At 42.7% G+C, this 20,325-nt stretch overlaps 1 protein-coding gene across 1 annotated transcript in view; it reads left to right on the forward strand.

Annotated features, from left to right (window-relative positions):
* The first annotated feature begins 18,299 nt into the window (after nucleotides 1–18,299).
* The window catches only part of RCSD1 (RCSD domain containing 1), a 73,712-nt gene continuing 71,686 nt past the window's right edge, over nucleotides 18,300–20,325 (forward strand). Inside the window, exon 1 of the mRNA XM_073668567.1 lies at nucleotides 18,300–18,523. Coding sequence (XP_073524668.1) covers nucleotides 18,518–18,523 — 6 coding nt within the window. The 5' untranslated portion in view covers nucleotides 18,300–18,517. The remainder of the gene's footprint in view (nucleotides 18,524–20,325) is intronic.

The following is a 20,325-nucleotide window of genomic DNA, read 5'->3' on the forward strand; positions in this document are numbered from 1 at the left end:
AATACTGCCCCTATGTACAAGAATATAACTACTATAATACTGCTCCTATGTAGAAGAATATAACTACTATAATACTGCCCCCTATGTACAAGAATATAACTACTATAATACTGCCCCTATGTACAAGAATATAACTACTATATTACTGCTCCTATGTAGAAGAATATAACTACTATAATACTGCCCCTATGTACAAGAATATAACTACTATAATACTGCCCTCTATGTACAAGAATATAACTACTATAATACTGCTCCTATGTACAAGAATATAACTACTATAATACTGCCCCTATGTGCAAGAATATAACTACTATAATACTGCCACCTATGTACAAGAATATAACTACTATAATACTGCCCCCTATGTACAAGAATATAACTACTATAATACTGCTCCTATGTACAAGAATATAACTACTATAATACTGCCCCTATGTATAAGAATATAATTACTATAATACTGCTCCTATGTACAAGAATATAACTACTATAATACTGCCCCTATGTGCAAGAATATAACTACTATAATACTGCCACCTATGTACAAGAATATAACTACTATAATACTGCCCCCTATGTACAAGAATATAACTACTATAATACTGCTCCTATGTACAAGAATATAACTACTATAATACTGCCCCTATGTATAAGAATATAACTACTATAATACTGCTCCTATGTACAAGAATATAACTACTATAATACTGCCCCTATGTACTAGAATATAACTACTATAATACTGCTCCTATGTACAAGAATATAACTACTATAATACTGCCCCCTATGTACAAGAATATAACTACTATAATACTGCCCCCTATGTACAAGAATATAACTACTATAATACTGCCCTCTATGTAGAAGAATATAACTACTATAATACTGTCCTCTATGTACAAGAATATAACTACTATAATACTGCCCCCTATGTACAAGAATATAACTACTATAATACTGCTCCTATGTACAAGAATATAACTACTATAATACTGCCCCTATGTATAAGAATATAATTACTATAATACTGCTCCTATGTACAAGAATATAACTACTATAATACTGCCCCTATGTGCAAGAATATAACTACTATAATACTGCCACCTATGTACAAGAATATAACTACTATAATACTGCCCCCTATGTACAAGAATATAACTACTATAATACTGCTCCTATGTACAAGAATATAACTACTATAATACTGCCCCTATGTATAAGAATATAACTACTATAATACTGCTCCTATGTACAAGAATATAACTACTATAATACTGCCCCTATGTACTAGAATATAACTACTATAATACTGCTCCTATGTACAAGAATATAACTACTATAATACTGCCCCCTATGTACAAGAATATAACTACTATAATACTGCCCCCTATGTACAAGAATATAACTACTATAATACTGCCCTCTATGTAGAAGAATATAACTACTATAATACTGTCCTCTATGTAGAAGAATATAACTACTATAATACTGCCCTCTATGTAGAAGAATATAACTACTATAATACTGCCCCCTATGTACAAGAATATAACTACTATAATACTGCCCTCTATGTAGAAGAATATAACTACTATAATACTGTCCTCTATGTAGAAGAATATAACTACTATAATACTGCCCTCTATGTAGAAGAATATAACTACTATAATACTGCCCTCTATGTAGAAGACATTTATTGGAGATGATTGTGGCTTTTTTGTGCACTTCGGAGACGGTGGTTGAATGATATCAGTAAGGACGAGGCTGGATATTACAGAGCAGCCTCATTATATGAGAAAGGAAATGGAGATGAATAAAGTAATGATGTTTGAGTTAGATGAAGACCGGAGCAGAGTTCTCGGCAGCACAGAGGATTGTTTCTTTGCTGCATTAAAGATGTTCGACATATTTTGATTTTGGTTTTTGGACCCAATGAATTGTCTGTATCCTGCCCCCATCTACCATGTGCAGTATATAATGTGCAGTATATAATGTGCTGTATATAATTCCAGTGTCTTCTTAGTTTGCATGGGGCGTTATGACTGTATTGGGCTGCAGGGTCCCTGTGTGATTAGAACCTCCGCTCCCCCTACAGCCGCACCCTGAACCCATCAATCACAACGGTTTTCTTAGTATAGATGCCTCCTGTGTTGCTTCCTGAGTACACGCTGTGGTCGTGACTGAAATTTTCTCATCGGAAGTCAGGCCTGAAATCACACTTCACACGTCCTCTATAAAGCTACGTAGACTGCAGATTATTAATTATCACGTATCATCCACATCATCACACACATCATCTAATCATCACATTTCACCCATGCAATCACTCACATCATCAGTCACACATCATCCATGCCATCATACAATCTAATACATATTATCCAAGTCATCACACAGATCATCCACATCACCGCACACATCAGCCATACAATCACTCATATCATGTAACAATCACACATCATCTAAGCCAGACATATCACCATCAATATTACACATCATCCACTCAGCACACATGCCATCCATATTGTAACACATATCATCTACTCATTAAGCAGGATTCTTATCGCCATTAACATCATCCACATTTCATCTTTATGTCCACTCATTGCATCTGTATAATCATACATAATCATTGTATAATTATCATACATGCAAGTCATCTAATCATCACAAATATGACCCTCACCATTACACATATGTTCTGTATCATCTCATAAACGATTGGCATTCTTTCACACATATCTTCCATATAATCTATATCATGACACTCATAGTGGCCCACAACATTTATATCATCATGCTTATCACATCATCATCACACATAACGATATCATTATACATATTTATATATCACACTTATCTCATAATTACACATATAATTACACAAATCATCCATATTATTACATTTATGATTAGTGGAGCAGAACAACATCAGAGCATCCTGCCCTTGAATATTGTGCTGTGAGCCAGATCCATGAGAGATCTTATATGTCTCCTTCTTTACCCCCACCTCTATGTTATCTATCTCTTCCCGTACCGGCTGCCCCGTGGCAACACATTGCTATGGACTTTATTACTGATCTCCCTGTTTCTGCCGGTTGTACGGTCATTTGGGTGGTCGCTGACCGCTTTTCTAAAATGGCTCACTTCATCCCTCTGCCTGGTCTCCCGTTTGCATCTGTGCTGGCTAAGGACTTTATCCATCACATCTTTTATCTCCACGGCCTACCCCTCCACATAGTGTCTGATCGCGGGGTCCAGTTCACTTCGCGCTTCTGGAGAGCTACGTGTAAGCTGCTGGATGTCTCCTTGGATTTCTCCTCTGCTTATCATCCTCAGTCCAATGGTCAAGTGGAACATATCAACCAGATCCTTACCAGCTTTCTCCGGCACTTGGTCAACGCTCACCATAACGATTGGGTTGAGCTCCTACCCTGGGCCGAGTTCTCCTATAGCAACCATGAGAGCGAGTCCTCTTCCAAATTCCCGTTCTTTGTGGTCTTCGGTCAACATCCCCGGATTCCGTTTCCCGTCTCTTCTTCAGTGGACAATCCTGCCGCAGAGTCTCTGGTCAACGAATTTTCTGCAATTTGGGAAAGACACTAGATCCGCACTTCTTCAGTCCTCCGAGCGGATGAAGAAACATGCTGATAAGGTCTGGCTTTCCTCCAAATATGTTCGTCTCAAAATATCATCATATAAGTTGGGTCTGCGGTTCATCGGCCCGTTCGAGGTTCTGAACCAAATCAATCCCGTGGCCTACAAGCTGAAACTCCCGGCCACTTTACGGATTCCCAACTCCTTCCACATATCTCTCCTCAAACCTGTTGTTCTTAATTCTTTTTCTGACGATCCAGGTACCACCCCAGCTCCGGTCTCCACTGAGGACGTCTATGAAGTAAAGAACATTTTGGCCACCAAAAGGGTAAGAGGAAAGACCTTTTTTCTGGTGGATGGGAAGGGGTTTGGCCCAGAGGAGAGGTCTTGGGAACCCAGGGAGAACATCCATGCCCCTCTTCTTCTTAAAGAATTTCTTGCGAGTCTAAAAAAGAGGGGGCGTAAAGGAGGGGGGTACTGTAGCATCGGCGTCTCTGCCCCCTGCCAGGCAGAGAGCCATTCCCCTTACTGCCGCGGTCCTGGTCCGGCGTCTCCCGGCCTCCCTGCAGCTGCTGGTACACGCAGCTTCCCGGGCACTGTGCTTAGGGCGCCCGCCATCCTAAAAGTCCCCGGTCAATGGCCGGAGGACTTTCCCTACTTAAAGCACCTCCTCCAATATGGAGGTGCCCGTGCAAGGTTGTTTCTCTGTGTTCTTACTGTTGCTTCAGCCCTCGGGTCCCTCTGTAAGTCAGTCCTGTCCGCCAGTCTGCTCTTCAGTCCAGCACGCCAGTCTGACTACAAACCAGCCCGACAGTCTGTCTACAGTCCAGTCCACCAGTCTGTCTATGGGCTCTGCCCGCCTGATTACCCGGAAGCACCTGCCAGTTACCTGCCGTGTCCGCCAGCCTGCTTACCTGGAAGCACCTGCCAGTTACCCATTGTGCCCGCCAGCCTGCCTACCCGGGGCATCCATCTGGCTATCAGCCGAATCAGCCTGCTAATCCGCTGTACCGGTCTGTTCATGCCATCTGACCCGTGGGAGCCCCCCTGCTCGGTCCCTCCCTGGTTCACGGAGTCGACTGAGCCGAATAGGTAATTAGTAATATAGGCTGGATGTGAGGTCTGTGTGTCTCTCCCAGTAATATAGGCTGTATGTGAGCTCTGTGTGTCTCTCCCAGTAATATAGGCTGGATGTGAGCTCTGTGTGTCTCTCCTAGTAATGTAGGCTGGATGTGAGGTCTGTGTGTGTCTCCCAGTAATATAGGCTGGATGTGAGGTCAGTGTGTCTCTCCCAGTAATATAGGCTGGATGTGAGGTCTGTGTGTCTCTCCTAGTAATGTAGGCAGGATGTGAGGTCTGTGTGTCTCTCCCAGTAATATAGGCTGGATGTGAGGTCTGTGTGTCTCTCCCAGTAATATAGGCTGAATGTGAGGTCTGTGTGTCTCTCCTAGTAATGTAGGCTGGATGTGAGGTCTGTGTGTCTCTCCCAGTAATATAGGCTGGATGTGAGGTCTGTGTGTCTCTCCTAGTAATGTAGGCTGGATGTGAGGTCAGTGTGTCTCTCCCAGTAATACAGGCTGGATGTGAGATCTGTGTGTATGCAGAGTTCTTCTTCACTTGCTTTCATGTATCTTTGCAGTTGCAATACTGTATAATCTTTCCTCTTTGTCTATAACGAGTTTTTGATGTCCTCTGAGATACTTTTTCCCCTCTACACTACAGATCTGTGTACAACTCCCTCGGGGAGGTGCACACATTAAGTATTTGTTGCAAACACTTCTCTTGGCAGTAAAAATGCTGCGTAAAAGACGTGCGTTTTCGATGCATTTTTTTTATACTCTTTTTTTTTTCCATTCATCAGAATGAGTGAAAAATGCTGCAAAAACACTGAAAGAATTGACATGCAGCAGTTATGAAACTGCTTCAAATCTGCAAGGAAAAAATAAGCAACATTTGTATGAGACTTCAGGAATCTCATTCACTTTGCCAGGACAGTAAAATGTTGTGTTTTTCAATTGAAAAAAACGCGGCAAAAAAGTGACGTGTGAACATACCTTCACTGTCTCTAAGGTCTCATACTCATCTGCGAGAAAAACGGAGGAGTTTAATCCAATAAAAAATCAGATTACACTCTGACTAATGGTATCCTATGATTCCCTGCTCATCTGCAATTTTTTTCTCAGCTCATATCAGACTGAGAAGAAAATCGCAGCATGCTGTGAGTGGCCACATATATCGGACGAGACTCGCCAATGCAAGTCAATGGGTGCGAGAAAAAAATCACACAGCACACGAACCAAGCGAGTGCCGTCCGAAAAAATCTCCTAGAAAAACCCGACAATTTATCAGCTGAGTACAGTAAAATCACAGTGTGACAATCAGAATACAATAGAAAGAATAGATATATACATAGAATAGATAGAAAGATGTCAGTGACATATATATAATTAGTGCAGTGCGTGTGTAGCTTACTGTACATGTATTTTAGTAATATATAAATTAAAGAAAAAAATTGCGTGGGTTCCCCCGAAATTTTGTTGACCAGCTGAGGTAAAGCAGACAGCTGGGGCTGATGTTTATAGCCTGGGAAGGGGTTAATAAAGATGGAGCTTCCCAGGCTATTAATATCAGCTCACAGCTGTCTACTTAGCTATTTCTGGTTATTAAAATGGGGGACCCCCCCAAAAAAATAACGTTCAGTCCCCCCTATAATTAATAACCAGCAAAGGCTAGGCAGACAGCTGTGGGCTGAGCTGATATTAAAAGGCTAGGAAGGGGCCATGGATATTGGCCCCCTTCCAGACTAAAAATATCAGCTCTCAGCCACCCCAGAAAAGGCCCATCCATAAGATGGCGCTTAGCCTCTGCTCTTCCCACTTGCTCTGGTGTGGTGGCAAGTGGGGTAATAGTATAGGGGTTGATGTCAGCTTTGTATTGGCAGCTGACATCAAGCCCAGGGGTTAGTAATGGAGAGGCGTCTATGAGTTGCCCCCCATTACTAACCCCATAGTCATATTGTATTGACTCACGGTGACGGGAATAAGGTGAGCGGTGTTCATAGCCGATGAACTCCGTTCATCTCACTGACGTCAGCGCAAGTGGCGTGGGAAAGTTATCACGCTGACATTAGTGAGGTGAAATCGGCTATGAACTCCGCTCACCTTATTCCCGTCACCGCGAGTCACTGATGCTGCACTAGCACGCGCAGCTCTGTGTCTCTGCTGGATACCAGGCTGAATGGTCACATCATGCAACCATTCAGCAAGGCACCTAGATGTAGCAAAGCTAGACTCGTTGCGGGACAAATGGATTATCCTCTCATTTGACAGGTGCGGAATATGGTGGTTTATTATTTTTCCTTTTTCCATAATAAATGGGTAAATGAGGGACGGGGAGTGTTTATTTCAACTAAAGGACTTTATTCTGGGTGTTTTTTATTCACAATATGACTATGGGGCTAGTAATGGGGGTGTCTTATAGACGCCTCTCCATTACTATCCCCTGGGCTTGATGTCAGCTGACAATACAAAGCTGACATCAACCAACCCCAATACTATTAACCTCACTTGCCACCGCACCAGAACAAGTGTGAAGAGCGGAGGCTAAGTGCCAGAATTGGCGCATCTTATGGATGCGCCTTTTCTGGGGTGGCTGGGAGCTGATTCTTTTAGTCTGGGAGGGGGCCAATATCCATGGCCCCTTCCTAGCCTATTAATAACAGCCCCGCAGCTGTATGCATAGTCTTTGCTGGTTATTAATTATAGGGGGGACCCCACATCATTGTTTGGGGGGATCCCCCATTTTAATAACTAGTAAAGGCTAAGTAGACAGCTGTGAGCTGATATTAATAGCTTGTGAAACTCCAAGTTTATTTTCCCCTTCCCAGGTTATAAACATCAGCCCCAGCTGTCGGCTTTCCCTCAGCTGGTTATTTAAATTTCGGGGGATCCCACCCCATTTTTTCCTTTAATTTATTTATTAATTAAATACATGTAGTGTAAGCTACACACACAAAACAATGATTATATACCTAACTCACATATTTCTCTCAATCTATTACTATCTATCTATCTACAAGCGCTTCTCACAAAATTAAAATATCATCACAAAGTTAATTTATTTCAGTTCTTCAATACAAAAAGTGAAACTCCTATATTATATAGAGTCATTACACACAGAGTGATCTATTATATAGAGTCATTACACACAGAGGGATCTATTATATAGAGTCATTACACACAGAGGGATCTATTGTATAGAGTCATAGAATCATAGAATCATAGAATGGTAGAGTTGGAAGGGATATCCTGGGTCCTCGTGTCCAACCCCCTGCTCAAAGCAGGATTCACTAAATCATCTTAGATGTCTGTCCAGCCTCTGTTTGAAGACGTCCATTGAAGGGGAACTCGCCACCTCTCGTGGCAGCCTGTTCCACTCATTAATCACCCTAACTGTCAAAAAGTTTTTTCTAATATCTAATCTGTGTCTCCTCCCATTTAGTTTCATCCCATTGCTTCTAGTCTTTCCTTGTGCAAATGAGAATAAAGATGATCCTTCTACAATGTGACAGCCCTTGACATATTTGTAGACAGCTATTAAGTCTCCTCTCAGTCTTCTTTTTTGCAAGCTAAACATTCCCAAATCCTGCAACCGTTCCTCATAGGACATGGTTTGCAGACCAGTCACCATTCTGGTCGCTCTTCTCTGAACTTGCTCCAGTTTGTCTATGTCTTTTTTAAAATGTGGTGCCCAAAACTGTACACAGTATTCCAGATGAGGTCTGACCAAAGAGGAGTAAAGACCGATAATGACTTCACGTGATCTAGACTGTATGCTTCTGTTAATACATCCCAGAATTGTATTTGCCTTTTTTGCTGCTGCATCACACTGTTGACTCATGTTCAGTCTATGATCTATTAGTATACCTAAGTCTTTTTCACATGTACTGTTGCTTAGCTCTATTCCTCCCATTCTGTATATGCTTTTTTCATTTTTATTGCCCAGATGTAGTACTTTGCATTTTTCCCTGTTAAAAACCATTCTGTTGGTTGCTGCCCACTGCTCCAGTTTATTTAGGTCTTTTTGAATCCTCTCTCTCTCTTCTCTAGTATTAGCTATCCCTCCTAGCTTTGTGTCATCAGCAAATTTAATCAGCTTACCCTCAATTCCTTCATCTAAATCATTGATAAAGATGTTGAACAATACAGGTCCCAGGACGGAGCCCTGTGGTACCCCACTTGAGACATTCATACAGCTGGATGTGAAGCCATTTACAACCACCCTTTGAGTCCGATCACTAAGCCAGTTATGAATCCACCTAACAGTTGCCTGGTCCGTTGCATACTTGGTCATTTTTTCAATAAGGATGGTGTGAGATACTTTGTCAAATGCTTTGCTGAAGTCAAGATATACTATATCTACAGCATTTCCCTGATCCACCCAGTCAGTGATTCTGTCATAGAAGGAAATTAAGTTAGTCTGACATGACTTGTTAGTTACAAACCCATGCTGACTCTGGTTAATCACTTCATTCTTATCCATGTACTTACATACATGTTGTTTAATAATTTGTTCAAAGATCTTTCCTGGTATAGAAGTCAGACTCACCAGCCTATAGTTCCCTGGGTCCACCTTCTTCCCCTTTTTGAAGATAGGAACAACATTTGCTCTTCTCCAGTCTTCTGGGACTTCTCCTGTTCTCCAAGAATTTTCAAAGATTATGGAGAGTGGTTCTAAAATTTCTTCTACAATCTCCTTCAGTACTCTGGGGTGTAATTCATCTGGACCTGGAGACTTGAACTCATTTATGTTAGCTAAATATTCCCTCACAATCTTTCTGTTTACAGATAACTTGGATTCCTCTATTCCTTTAAAAGGACAGTGAAGATCAGTTGATGTTACATTTTCTTTCTGAGAGAAAACAGATGCAAAATAGGAATTAAAAAGTTCGGCCTTCTCAACATCCTCTCTTACTATTTCTCCATTTTCATCCTGTAAAAATCCTATAGCATCTTTGACTTTTCTTTTACTTTTGACATACCCCCAAAATCCTTTTTTATTGCTTTTGACATCTCTTGCAAGCCTTAATTCATTGTCAGCTTTAGCTAACCTGATACGTGCCCTGCAGGATCTGCAGACTGCATTATAATCTTCTTTAGATATGCCTCCCTCTTTCCATTTAATAAACATTTCTTTCTTTCTTTTTAGCATGTGTTTAAGTTCTGTGTTCATCCATCCTGGTTTCCTTAAATGCTTCCCATTCTTCCTACTTTTCGGGATTGTTAACGATTGTGCTTTGAGAATCTCATTTTTAAAAATTTCCCATCCTTCCTGGACATTTTTGTCCTTAAGGACATCCAGCCATTGGATCCCTCCTATTCTCTTTCTGAGTCTCTTAAAATCTGCCTTTCTAAAATCTAACCTTGAAGTTTGAGTCTTCACATGTCTTCCTCCTCTAGTTATCCAAAATTCTATAATAGCATGATCGCTGCCTCCTAGGGTCCCAGCCACCTTTACCTCCTCAACCATTTCCTCCCTGTTTATAAGGATTAGATCCAAAGTAGCAGATCCCCTTGTTTTCTCCCCTACCTTTTGGAAGATAAAGTTGTCAGCAAGAGAGGATAAGAATTTGCTTGACCTGTTAGTTTTACTTGAGAGAGATTCCCAACAAATGTCTGGATAGTTGAAATCTCCCATGACCACTACGTCATATTTTTTGGAGAACTTGGTCATTTGATACATAAAGAGCTCATCCATATCTTCAGCTTGCCCAGGTGGCCTGTAGTAAATGCCTACAATGGTGTCCTTTCCGTTGTTCTCTCCTTGTATTCTTACCCAAACAGTTTCCACAGAACTCCCAGTCTCTGAAGCTTCAATCTCTGTGCAGATATACGCTTTTCTAACATACAATGCGACACCTCCTCCTCTTTTATCAAGTCTGTTTCTGGCAAATAAGTTGTATCCTTTTAGCCTTTTATTCCAATCATGTGTATCGTCCCACCAAGTTTCAGTGATTCCAATGACATCATATTCCTTTTCCTGCATTAGTAGTTCCAATTCTCCTTGTTTGTTGCCCATGCTTTGTGCATTTGTATAAAAACATTTTAGTTTGTGATTGGTTTCTCTTCCTCCCATATTTTTATTATTTAAATTGTTTTGTCTTTGTTCTTCCTTTCCACTTCCAGTAGCAGAGATCTCAATAGTATTTGTCAGCTGTATGGCTTTTTCTGGCCTTTTGCTTCCCTTCCCACATTGTTCTAGTTTAAAGCTCTTCTGATGAGTGTAGCAAGGCGACTTCCAAATACATGTTTTCCAGTCTTCGTAAGGTGCACCCCATCTCTAGCAAGTAGTCCATCGTATAGGTAATTCATTCCGTGATCCAGAAATCCAAATCCTTGTTGACAGCACCATCGACGTAGCCAGTTGTTCACCTGTAGAATCTTATTCCACCTCATTGTTCCATGGCCATCCACTGGGAGGATGGATGAGAAGACCACCTGCGCTCCCAATTCTTTCACTTTCTTGCCTAAGTCTTCAAAGTCACTGCAGATGGTTTCCAGGTCCTTTCTTGCGGTGTCATTTGTCCCCACATGTATTAGCAGGAATGGGTAGTGATCTGTAGGTCTGAAGAGTCTTGATATCCTGTCAAACACATCTTTAATTTTTGCTCCTGGAAGACAGCACATTTCTCTTGAGGTTATGTCTGGTCTGCAGATAGCGGCCTCTGTTCCTCTTAACAGGGAATCCCCCATAACCACCACTCTCCGATTTTTCTTCACAACATTCTTCTTTCTCCATCCAGGAGGATTCTGAGGGCTTACAAGGTTATTCATTGCTGGCAAAGTCTTATTTTGCTGTATTTCTTCATGGTTCTCCTGCGTGAGAGCCTGGTACTGGTTCCTGAGCAGTATGGGTGCTGACTGCCTCTCGATCCTCCTGCTTCTGTGGGTCACAGGCTTCCATTCCTCTGTTTCGTCAGGTGCAGTTCGAATTTCTTCTCTTTCTGAATCATGAAGAGATAATTCTGCTCTGTCTAAGAACTCTTCACCTTCCTTAATGATTTTCAAGGTAGTTAACCTCTCTTCTAGATTTCGCAACTTTTCCTCCAACAGGGACACAAGCTGCATTTCTGGCATGTGAAGTTTGGCTTTTCCACTGGCAAGTCTGTGAACATGTAGCAGGATATGCAGCTCACCAAATGGCTCCTGGACTCTTCCATGTCCTTACTGTTAATGTTCTGGAAACAGTGAAAAAAGCTTAAAAAAAAAGCTTCAAAATGCCGATGTCCTCTTTTCAGCTCCAACAGCCAAAATCCAGTGTTCTTTGAGCTCGCGGAGACTCTTCACTTACCCCAAAATGCAGTGGGAATATGCAAATTATCTCCTCAGGACTCCTCCCCTGGTTTACCGATGTCCTCTTTTCAGCTCCAACAGCCAAAATCCAGTGTTCTTTGAGCTCGCGGAGACTCTTCACTTACCCCAAAATGCAGTGGGAATATGCAAATTATCTCCTCAGGACTCCTCCCCTGGTTTACCGATGTCCTCTTTTCAGCTCCAACAGCCAAAATCCAGTGTTCTTTGAGCTCGCGGAGACTCTTCACTTACCCCAAAATGCAGTGGGAATATGCAAATTATCTCCTCAGGACTCCTCTCCTGGTTTACCGATGTCCTCTTTTCAGCTCCAACAGCCAAAATCCAGTGTTCTTTGAGCTCGCGGAGACTCTTCACTTACCCCAAAATGCAGTGGGAATATGCAAATTATCTCCTCATTACACACAGAGGGATCTGTTATATAGAGTCATTACACACAGAGGGATCTATTATATAGAGTCATTACACACAGAGGGATCTATTATATAGAGTCATTACACACAGAGGGATCTATTATATAGAGTCATTACACACAGAGGGATCTATTATATAGAGTCATTACACACAGAGGGATCTATTATATAGAGTCATTACACACAGAGTGATCTATTATATAGAGTCATTACACACAGAGGGATCTATTATATAGAGTCATTACACGCAGAGGGATCTATTATATAGAGTCATTACACACAGAGGGATCTATTATATAGAGTCATTACACACAGAGTGATCTATTATATAGAGTCATTACACACAGAGGGATCTATTATATAGAGTCATTACACACAGAGGGATCTATTATATAGGGTCATTACACACAGAGGGATCTATTATATAGAGTCATTACACACAGAGGAATCTATTATATAGAGTCATTACACACAGAGGGATCTATTATATAGAGTCATTACACACAGAGTGATCTATTATATAGAGTCATTACACACAGAGGGATCTATTATATAGAGTCATTACACACAGAGGGATCTATTATATAGAGTCATTACACACAGAGTGATCTATTATATAGAGTCATTACACGCAGAGGGATCTATTATATAGAGTCATTACACACAGAGGGATCTATTATATAGAGTCATTACACGCAGAGGGATCTATTATATAGAGTCATTACACACAGAGGGATCTATTATATAGAGTCATTACACACAGAGGGATCTATTATATAGAGTCATTACACACAGAGTGATCTATTATATAGAGTCATTACACACAGAGGGATCTATTATATAGTCATTACACACAGAGGGATCTATTATATAGAGTCATTACACACAGAGGAATCTATTATATAGAGTCATTACACACAGAGGGATCTATTATATAGAGTCATTACACACAGAGGGATCTATTATATAGAGTCATTACACACAGAGTGATCTATTATATAGAGTCATTACACACAGAGTGATCTATTTCTCGTGTTTATTTCTGTTAATGTTGATGATTGTGGCTTACAGCCAATGAAAACACAAAAGTCATTATCTCAGTAAATTAGAATACTTTATAACAACAGCTTGAAAAATGTTTTTAAAATCCGAAATGTTGTCCTCCTGAAATGTCTGTTCAGTAAATGTCCTCAATACTTGGTCGGGCTCCTTCTGCATCAATTACTGCATCAATGCGGCAATGTGGCATGGAGGGATCAGCCTGTGGCCCTGCTGAGGTGTTATGGAAGCCCAGGTGGCTTTGATAGCAGCCTTCAGCTCGTCTGCATTGTTGCATCTGGTGTCTCTCATCTTCCTCTTGACAATACTCCAGTAGCGTAGCTACCGGGGGGGGTGGGGGCAAAGGGGGGCGGTGGTCCTGGGCCCCGCGCTCTGAGGGGGCTCACCCGGAGCTACGCCAGTGTAACTGTATCCGGCGTTCGTGTATCCAGGAACAACATCAGACTGATTTTTTTTAAGGATGAGCCCTAACAATGAGAGAAGGAAGTGGGGGCTATAGCCATCAGAGCCAGGACCAGGAACATTTATAACATTTTTCAGATCACTGAGTTACATAAAAGACTGACACATATTCTGCAGCAGCAAAATGGTAGAAAAATGTTAATGAATACTTAGAAAGTTGCAAAACTTTGCATTTAGGAAGAAAAGGTGTGAATAACCTTTTCTATTTCTTTCTATTTGAATTTTCTTTTTAATAAGAAAGTAACATAAAACCTGCAGATTTCTATTTGTCATGTTTTGTTGTTTTTTTTGCTTGTAAAGTTTAGGTAATTTCTGTTCCACCCAGATGAGACCACTGAAGACATCTCACCACTTGTTCCAGTGAGGTCACTTCCTAAGTAAGATGCTGCAGAGTCCGCAGTGCCCGCCCGGCCCTCCGCACATGTGAGGAGTCACATCTTGCTCGGCCCGGTGTTTCCTGTCCTAAGTAAAACATGCGAAGGATGGAGGGAGGAGGAGAGGAGAAACCTGAGGAGGAGGAGAGGGAGAGGAGAAACCTGAGGAGGAGGAGACACCTGAGGAAGAGGAGGAGGAGGAGAGGGAGAGGAGACACCTGAGGAGGAGGAGAGGGAGAGAAGACACCTGAGGAGGAGGAGAGGGAGAGGAGACACCCGAGGGAGAGGAGACACCTGAGGAGGAGGAGGAGAGGGAGAGGAGACACCTGAGGAGGAGGAGAGGGAGAGGAGACACCTGAGGAGGAGGAGGAGAGGGAGAGGAGACACCTGAGGAGGAGGAGGAGGAGGAGAGGGAGAGGAGACACCTGAGGAGGAGGAGAGGGAGAGGAGACACCTGAGGAGGAGGAGGAGAGGGAGAGGAGACACCTGAGGAGGAGGAGAGGGAGAGGAGTCACCCGAGGATGTGTGACATTGAGGGTCTGCATGAGTGACATGTAGCCGCGCTTCTCAGGTTAAAGGGGTCCTCGGGCAATTGAGGGGAGGGGGCTCTACCTGTCTGCCTAACCATAGAGGAGCTCTCTATAGAGGACCACATTGCTCTATGCATTACATGGACACCTGCCATCTTTCCCTCAGAGCCACCTTAAAGGAGAAGTCCAGGATCTTCCACAATCAGTGCCACCCCTGCCTAGAGATTGTGATCACTATTGCTGCTCTTCCCCATTACTTTCAATACAACTGTAATACCAGACACAACCTGTAGCCAGGGGTGGCGCTGTTTTGGGAAGAAAGCAGCTATTTTTTTTTTAACCGCTTCAACATACGATTGTGACAAGATGTTATACACAGTTGTACCCTACAGCAATCAAAGGGAACATGTCCACGCGTTTTTAAATATGGACGTAGTAGACGCGCTTGTTCCTCAATAAAAATGATACCTTTTTTTTGTAGAAATCCGATGTGCCAGTCACGAGATATCTGGTATATAAGTCAAATCAGGCTGGAAGTGCATTGGGGGCGTGTCTGACTGAGTCTTCTAACTGCATTGACACGCCCCCAGTGCATTTCCAGCCTGATTAGCATATGACTTCTACGCCAGATTTCTCCTGACTGGCACATCTGATCTCAATAAAAATGGTATAATTTTTATTGGGGGGACAAGCGCCTAGAAAGCAACACTGCTACTTACATGCGTAAAAATGTGCGGAGAACTCCCCTTCAACCCTTTAAATGCCGTGATTAAATCCAGTTGCGGTACTATAGGGCGATAATAATGGTTTCAATTCTTCTAAATAGGAACATTGTAGAAGTCTCTGGAGACCTGATACTTCTAACAGCTGAGGGTTTGTTACAGTCATTTCCAGTATGAACAATCCTCTGAGAGGTAAACAGCCTGGACTGCAGACTGATACATTGTAGCAAAATATCAGGACAGGAGAAAAATGTGAGCTTCTGATGTGTTTAGTAGTCATAGTAGTTTCAAAACTCTAAATCAAAAGAACAAGTGAAAATAAGAAACTTTTGTAACATATCTTATTAGAGAAATCTACTTCTTTCTCCACTTATGAGACACTTCTTCTTCTCCTTTATTTCCTGAACTTATCATCCATTCTGAAACAGTTATATTCTATCTTTCTCAAGACACAACTGCAATCTCACTGACGGATCAGATTACAGCTGTCAGGTGAAGTCTATGGAGATTGAGAACCAAAGGCAAGCAGAACCAGTGCTGTTGCTATCTAGTAAGTGTTTTATCTCACCCCAATGATAGATTACTAGTTCGGTACTGCTGTTTACTGTCCTCCATACTGCTGCTTTGTGGTAAGTGTTTTATCTAACTTCAGCACGGGATTCACAGCTACACTATTCAGTACTGCTGTATAATGTCATCCATGCTGCTGCTTTCTAGTAAGTGTTTTATCTTGCCACTGAACTTGATTCGCAGCCACACTTCACAGTATTGCTGTATCATGTTCTCTATGCTGCTGCTGCTTGTAATAAGTTTTTTTTCTCACCCCTGAGCTCGATTTAAAACTACACTTTTCAGTACTGCTATATAATGTCCTCTATGCTGCTGCTTTCTAGTAAGTGTTTTAGCTAACCCCAGTCCTAGATTCACAGCTACACTGTTCAGTATTGCTGTATAATGTTCTCCATGCTGCTGCTTTCTAGTAAGTGTTTTATCTTGCCACTGAACTTCATTCACAGCCACATTGCACAGTATTGCTGTCTCATGTTCACTAGGCTGCTTCTAGTAAGTGCTTTATCTAAGCCCAGTGCTGGATTCACAGCTACACTGTTCAGTACTGCTGTATAATGTCTTCCATGCTGCTGCTTTCTAGTAAGTGTTTTATCTCGGTACTGAACTTGATTCACAGCCACACTTCATAGTATTGCGGTATCATGTTCTCTATGATGCTGCTGCTTCTAGAAAGTAAATGCAAAGATAGAGAGTGTCTTATCTCACCCCTGTGCTGGATTCTCACAGCTACACTGTTCAGTATGACTGAACTCACTGCTGAACTGGATTCACAGCCACACTGCACAGCATTGCTGTATCATGTTCCATATGCGACTTCTGCTTTTAGTAAGTGTTTAAACTCACCCCTGTGCCGGGTTCACAGCTGCACTCTTTAGTAATGCTGTATAATGTCCTCCATGCTGCTGCTTTCTAATAAATGTTTTATGTCACCACTGAGCTGGATTTATAGATACAGTGCTCAGTACTTCTGTATAATGTCCTCCATTCTGCTTCTAGTATGTACTTTATCTCAACCCAGAGCTGGATTCACATCTACACAGCTCAGTACTTCTGTATAATGCCCTCTATGCTGCTGCTTCTAACATTTTTTTTAAACCCAGAGCTGGAATCATAGCTAAACTGCTCAGTACTGGTGCATAATGTCCTCCAATGTTCTCCTTATACCTTTCAATGGGAGAAGGAGACTGACTTGGAAGCCAGTGAAGACTATATGTATGGCTTCCAGAGGGGGAAGGAATTTAACTGGGGACTTACTGAGAACAATATAAGTGCTTGTAATGGATTTTGGAAGTTGTAGGTAGAATGAAAAATAAAAACAATAAAGTAAAATAAAAATAATGAAAAAATTGTTAAAAAATAATGTTTAAATCACCCCCATTTTCATATTTAAAAAAAATATCTAAAAAAAACATTTTGATGTATTTAATATCGTTGTGTTTATAAAAGTCCGACCTATCAAAATATCACATTATTTAAACCGTGAAAAGAAAAGGGGAGGCGCCAGACTTGCCGTTTTTTGCAGTTGTTGCACCTCCCCAAGAAAAATGCAATAAAATGCCGACATTTTTTTTTTTTTTTTTAAAAATTTGAGATTTTTTAAACCACTAAACAAACTTTGGTATCTGTGTAATCGTACTGCGCTGGAGAGTCACATTTCCGGGTTCTTTTTTTACCGTAAAATAAACGCCGTAGAAACAAAACCCAACAAAATGAAAGAAATACTGAAATAAACACTTTTTAATATTAAATTAAAAGTGCAAAATTTTACCCCCCCCCCCCAAAAAAAAAAAAAAAACCCAGAAAACATCAGGTCATGTGAGGTATAAACATGGCGGTCATTCAGTAGTTAAAATATTGGGAGTATTTATGTTTTTCACATTTTTGAGAAGAATGAGATATTCTCCTTCGGATTTTGCGCCATATTTGCGCCATTTTTTTAACGCTTTTTTTTTTGGTGGCCTCGGTGATGTCATCATCCCGCAGTTTATAGAACGGTCATGTGTGATCTACCTGCATGTGGATGATGGGGGTATTAGTAGCGGCACCCCGTCCTGCGTGCCGGCTGTGAGCCCCGCGTGCCGGTTGTGGTCCCCCCGTGCCGGCTGTGAGCCCCCCGTGCTGTCCCCATGTATGGGCAGGTCAGCTCTGCTCTCGCCCCTCCGGGCTCCGCTTTGCTCTCAGTATCTGTTTAGATTTGTGTCTATATATAACCGCTGATTGCTTCCCCTCCCCTCCTTCCTCCCCTCTCGCTCCAGTTTTCGCAGGACTGCTCTTTTGGGCAGGGTCCCCGCTCTGGTGTCTCGGGACGCAGCAGCGAAGTGACAGGAGGCGAGGACGGAAATTGCAAGAAGTGAAGTTGGCGACGCAGCGCACGAGGGTCCTGGAGGTTTCGGGGTCCGGTCCCCTCCTGTGACTGAGGATATGGAGGTAGAGTCCTGCACGCTCCGGGGTTTACACTGGGTTCCTCGCTGTCACTGCGTTTGGTTGCTGCGCTCGCATCAGGTTTCCCGAAGGCGGTTGAGGGCAGGACAGTGATTTCGGGGTTAACGGGTCGCATTTTACTAGGTTGGTTATCCTCAGATGTAGCAGAGCTAGCCTCTCTTGGGTTATGATACTTGTGGCACGAGCCTCTTATAGAATCACAGGTCACATATCGTAAAAGCTCCGAAATTTGCTGCACTACATCTGACAAACTGAGTTCTGCTACATGTGTGTAATGTGCTAGTGTGTATGAGGCCAACGCAGCGTGAATTACATATCTACCATCTACAAGTGTCTATCAGTCTCCAGACACCTGGTAAAGGGGATCTCAGAAGTCTTACTGATCAGACACTGACAATCGGGGTACAGGATAATGACACTGACACTCGGGGTACAGGATAATGACACTGACACTCGGGGTACAGAATAATGACACTGACACTCGGGGTACAGGATAATGACACTGACACTCGGGGTACAGGATAATGGCACTGATACTCGGGGTGCAGGATAATGGCGCTGACACTCGGGGTACAGGATAATGACACTGATACTCGGGGTACAGGATAATGACACTGACACTCAGGGTGCAGGATAATGACACTGACACTCAGGGTACAGGATAATGACACTGACACTGGGGCTACAGGATAATGGCACTGATACTCGGGGTACAGGATAATGACGCTGACACTCGGGGTACAGGATAATGGCACTGACACTCGGGGTGCAGGATAATGGCACTGACACTCGGGGTGCAGGATAATGACGCTGACACTCGGGGTACAGGATAATGGCACTGACACTCGGGGTGCAGGATAATGGCACTGACACTCGGGGTACAGGATAATGGCACTGACACTCGGGGTGCAGGATAATGACACTGACACTCGGGGTGCAGGATAATGGCACTGACACTCGGGGTGCAGGATAATGACACTGACACTCGGGGTGCAGGATAATGACACTGACACTCGGGGTGCAGGATAATGACACTGACACTCGGGGTACAGGATAATGACACTGACACTCGGGGTGCAGGATAATGACACTGACAGCCGGGGTACAGGATAATGACACTGACACTCGGGGTACAGGATAATGACACTGACACTCGGGGTACAGGATAATGACACTGACACTCGGGGTGCAGGATAATGGCGCTGACACTCGGGGTGCAGGATAATGACGCTGACAATCGGGGTACAGGATAATGACACTGACACTCGGGTACAGGATAATGGCACTGACACTCGGGGTGCAGGATAATGGCGCTGACACTCGGGGTGCAGGATAATGACGCTGACACTCGGGGTACAGGATAATGACACTGACACTCGGGTACAGGATAATGACACTGACACTCGGGGTACAGGATAATGACACTGACACTCGGGGTACAGGATAATGACACTGACACTCGGGGTACAGGATAATGACACTGACACTCGGGGTGCAGGATAATGACACTGACAGTCGGGGTACAGGATAATGACACTGACACTCGGGGTACAGGATAATGACACTGACACTGGAGGTACAGGATAATGACGCTGACACTTGGAGTACAGGATAATGACACTGACACTCAAGGTACAGGATAATGACACTGACACTCGGGGTACAGGATAATGGCGCTGACACTCAGGGTACAGGATAATGACGCTGACACTCGGGGTACAGGATAATGACGCTGACACTGGGGGTACAGGATAATGACACTGGGGGTACAGGATAATGACGCTGAC

Source organism: Phyllobates terribilis, unplaced genomic scaffold, assembly GCF_046119375.1.
Source record: "Phyllobates terribilis strain yellow unplaced genomic scaffold, ASM4611937v1 Scaffold_2__4_contigs__length_985480577, whole genome shotgun sequence".
NCBI lineage: Eukaryota > Metazoa > Chordata > Amphibia > Anura > Dendrobatidae > Phyllobates > Phyllobates terribilis.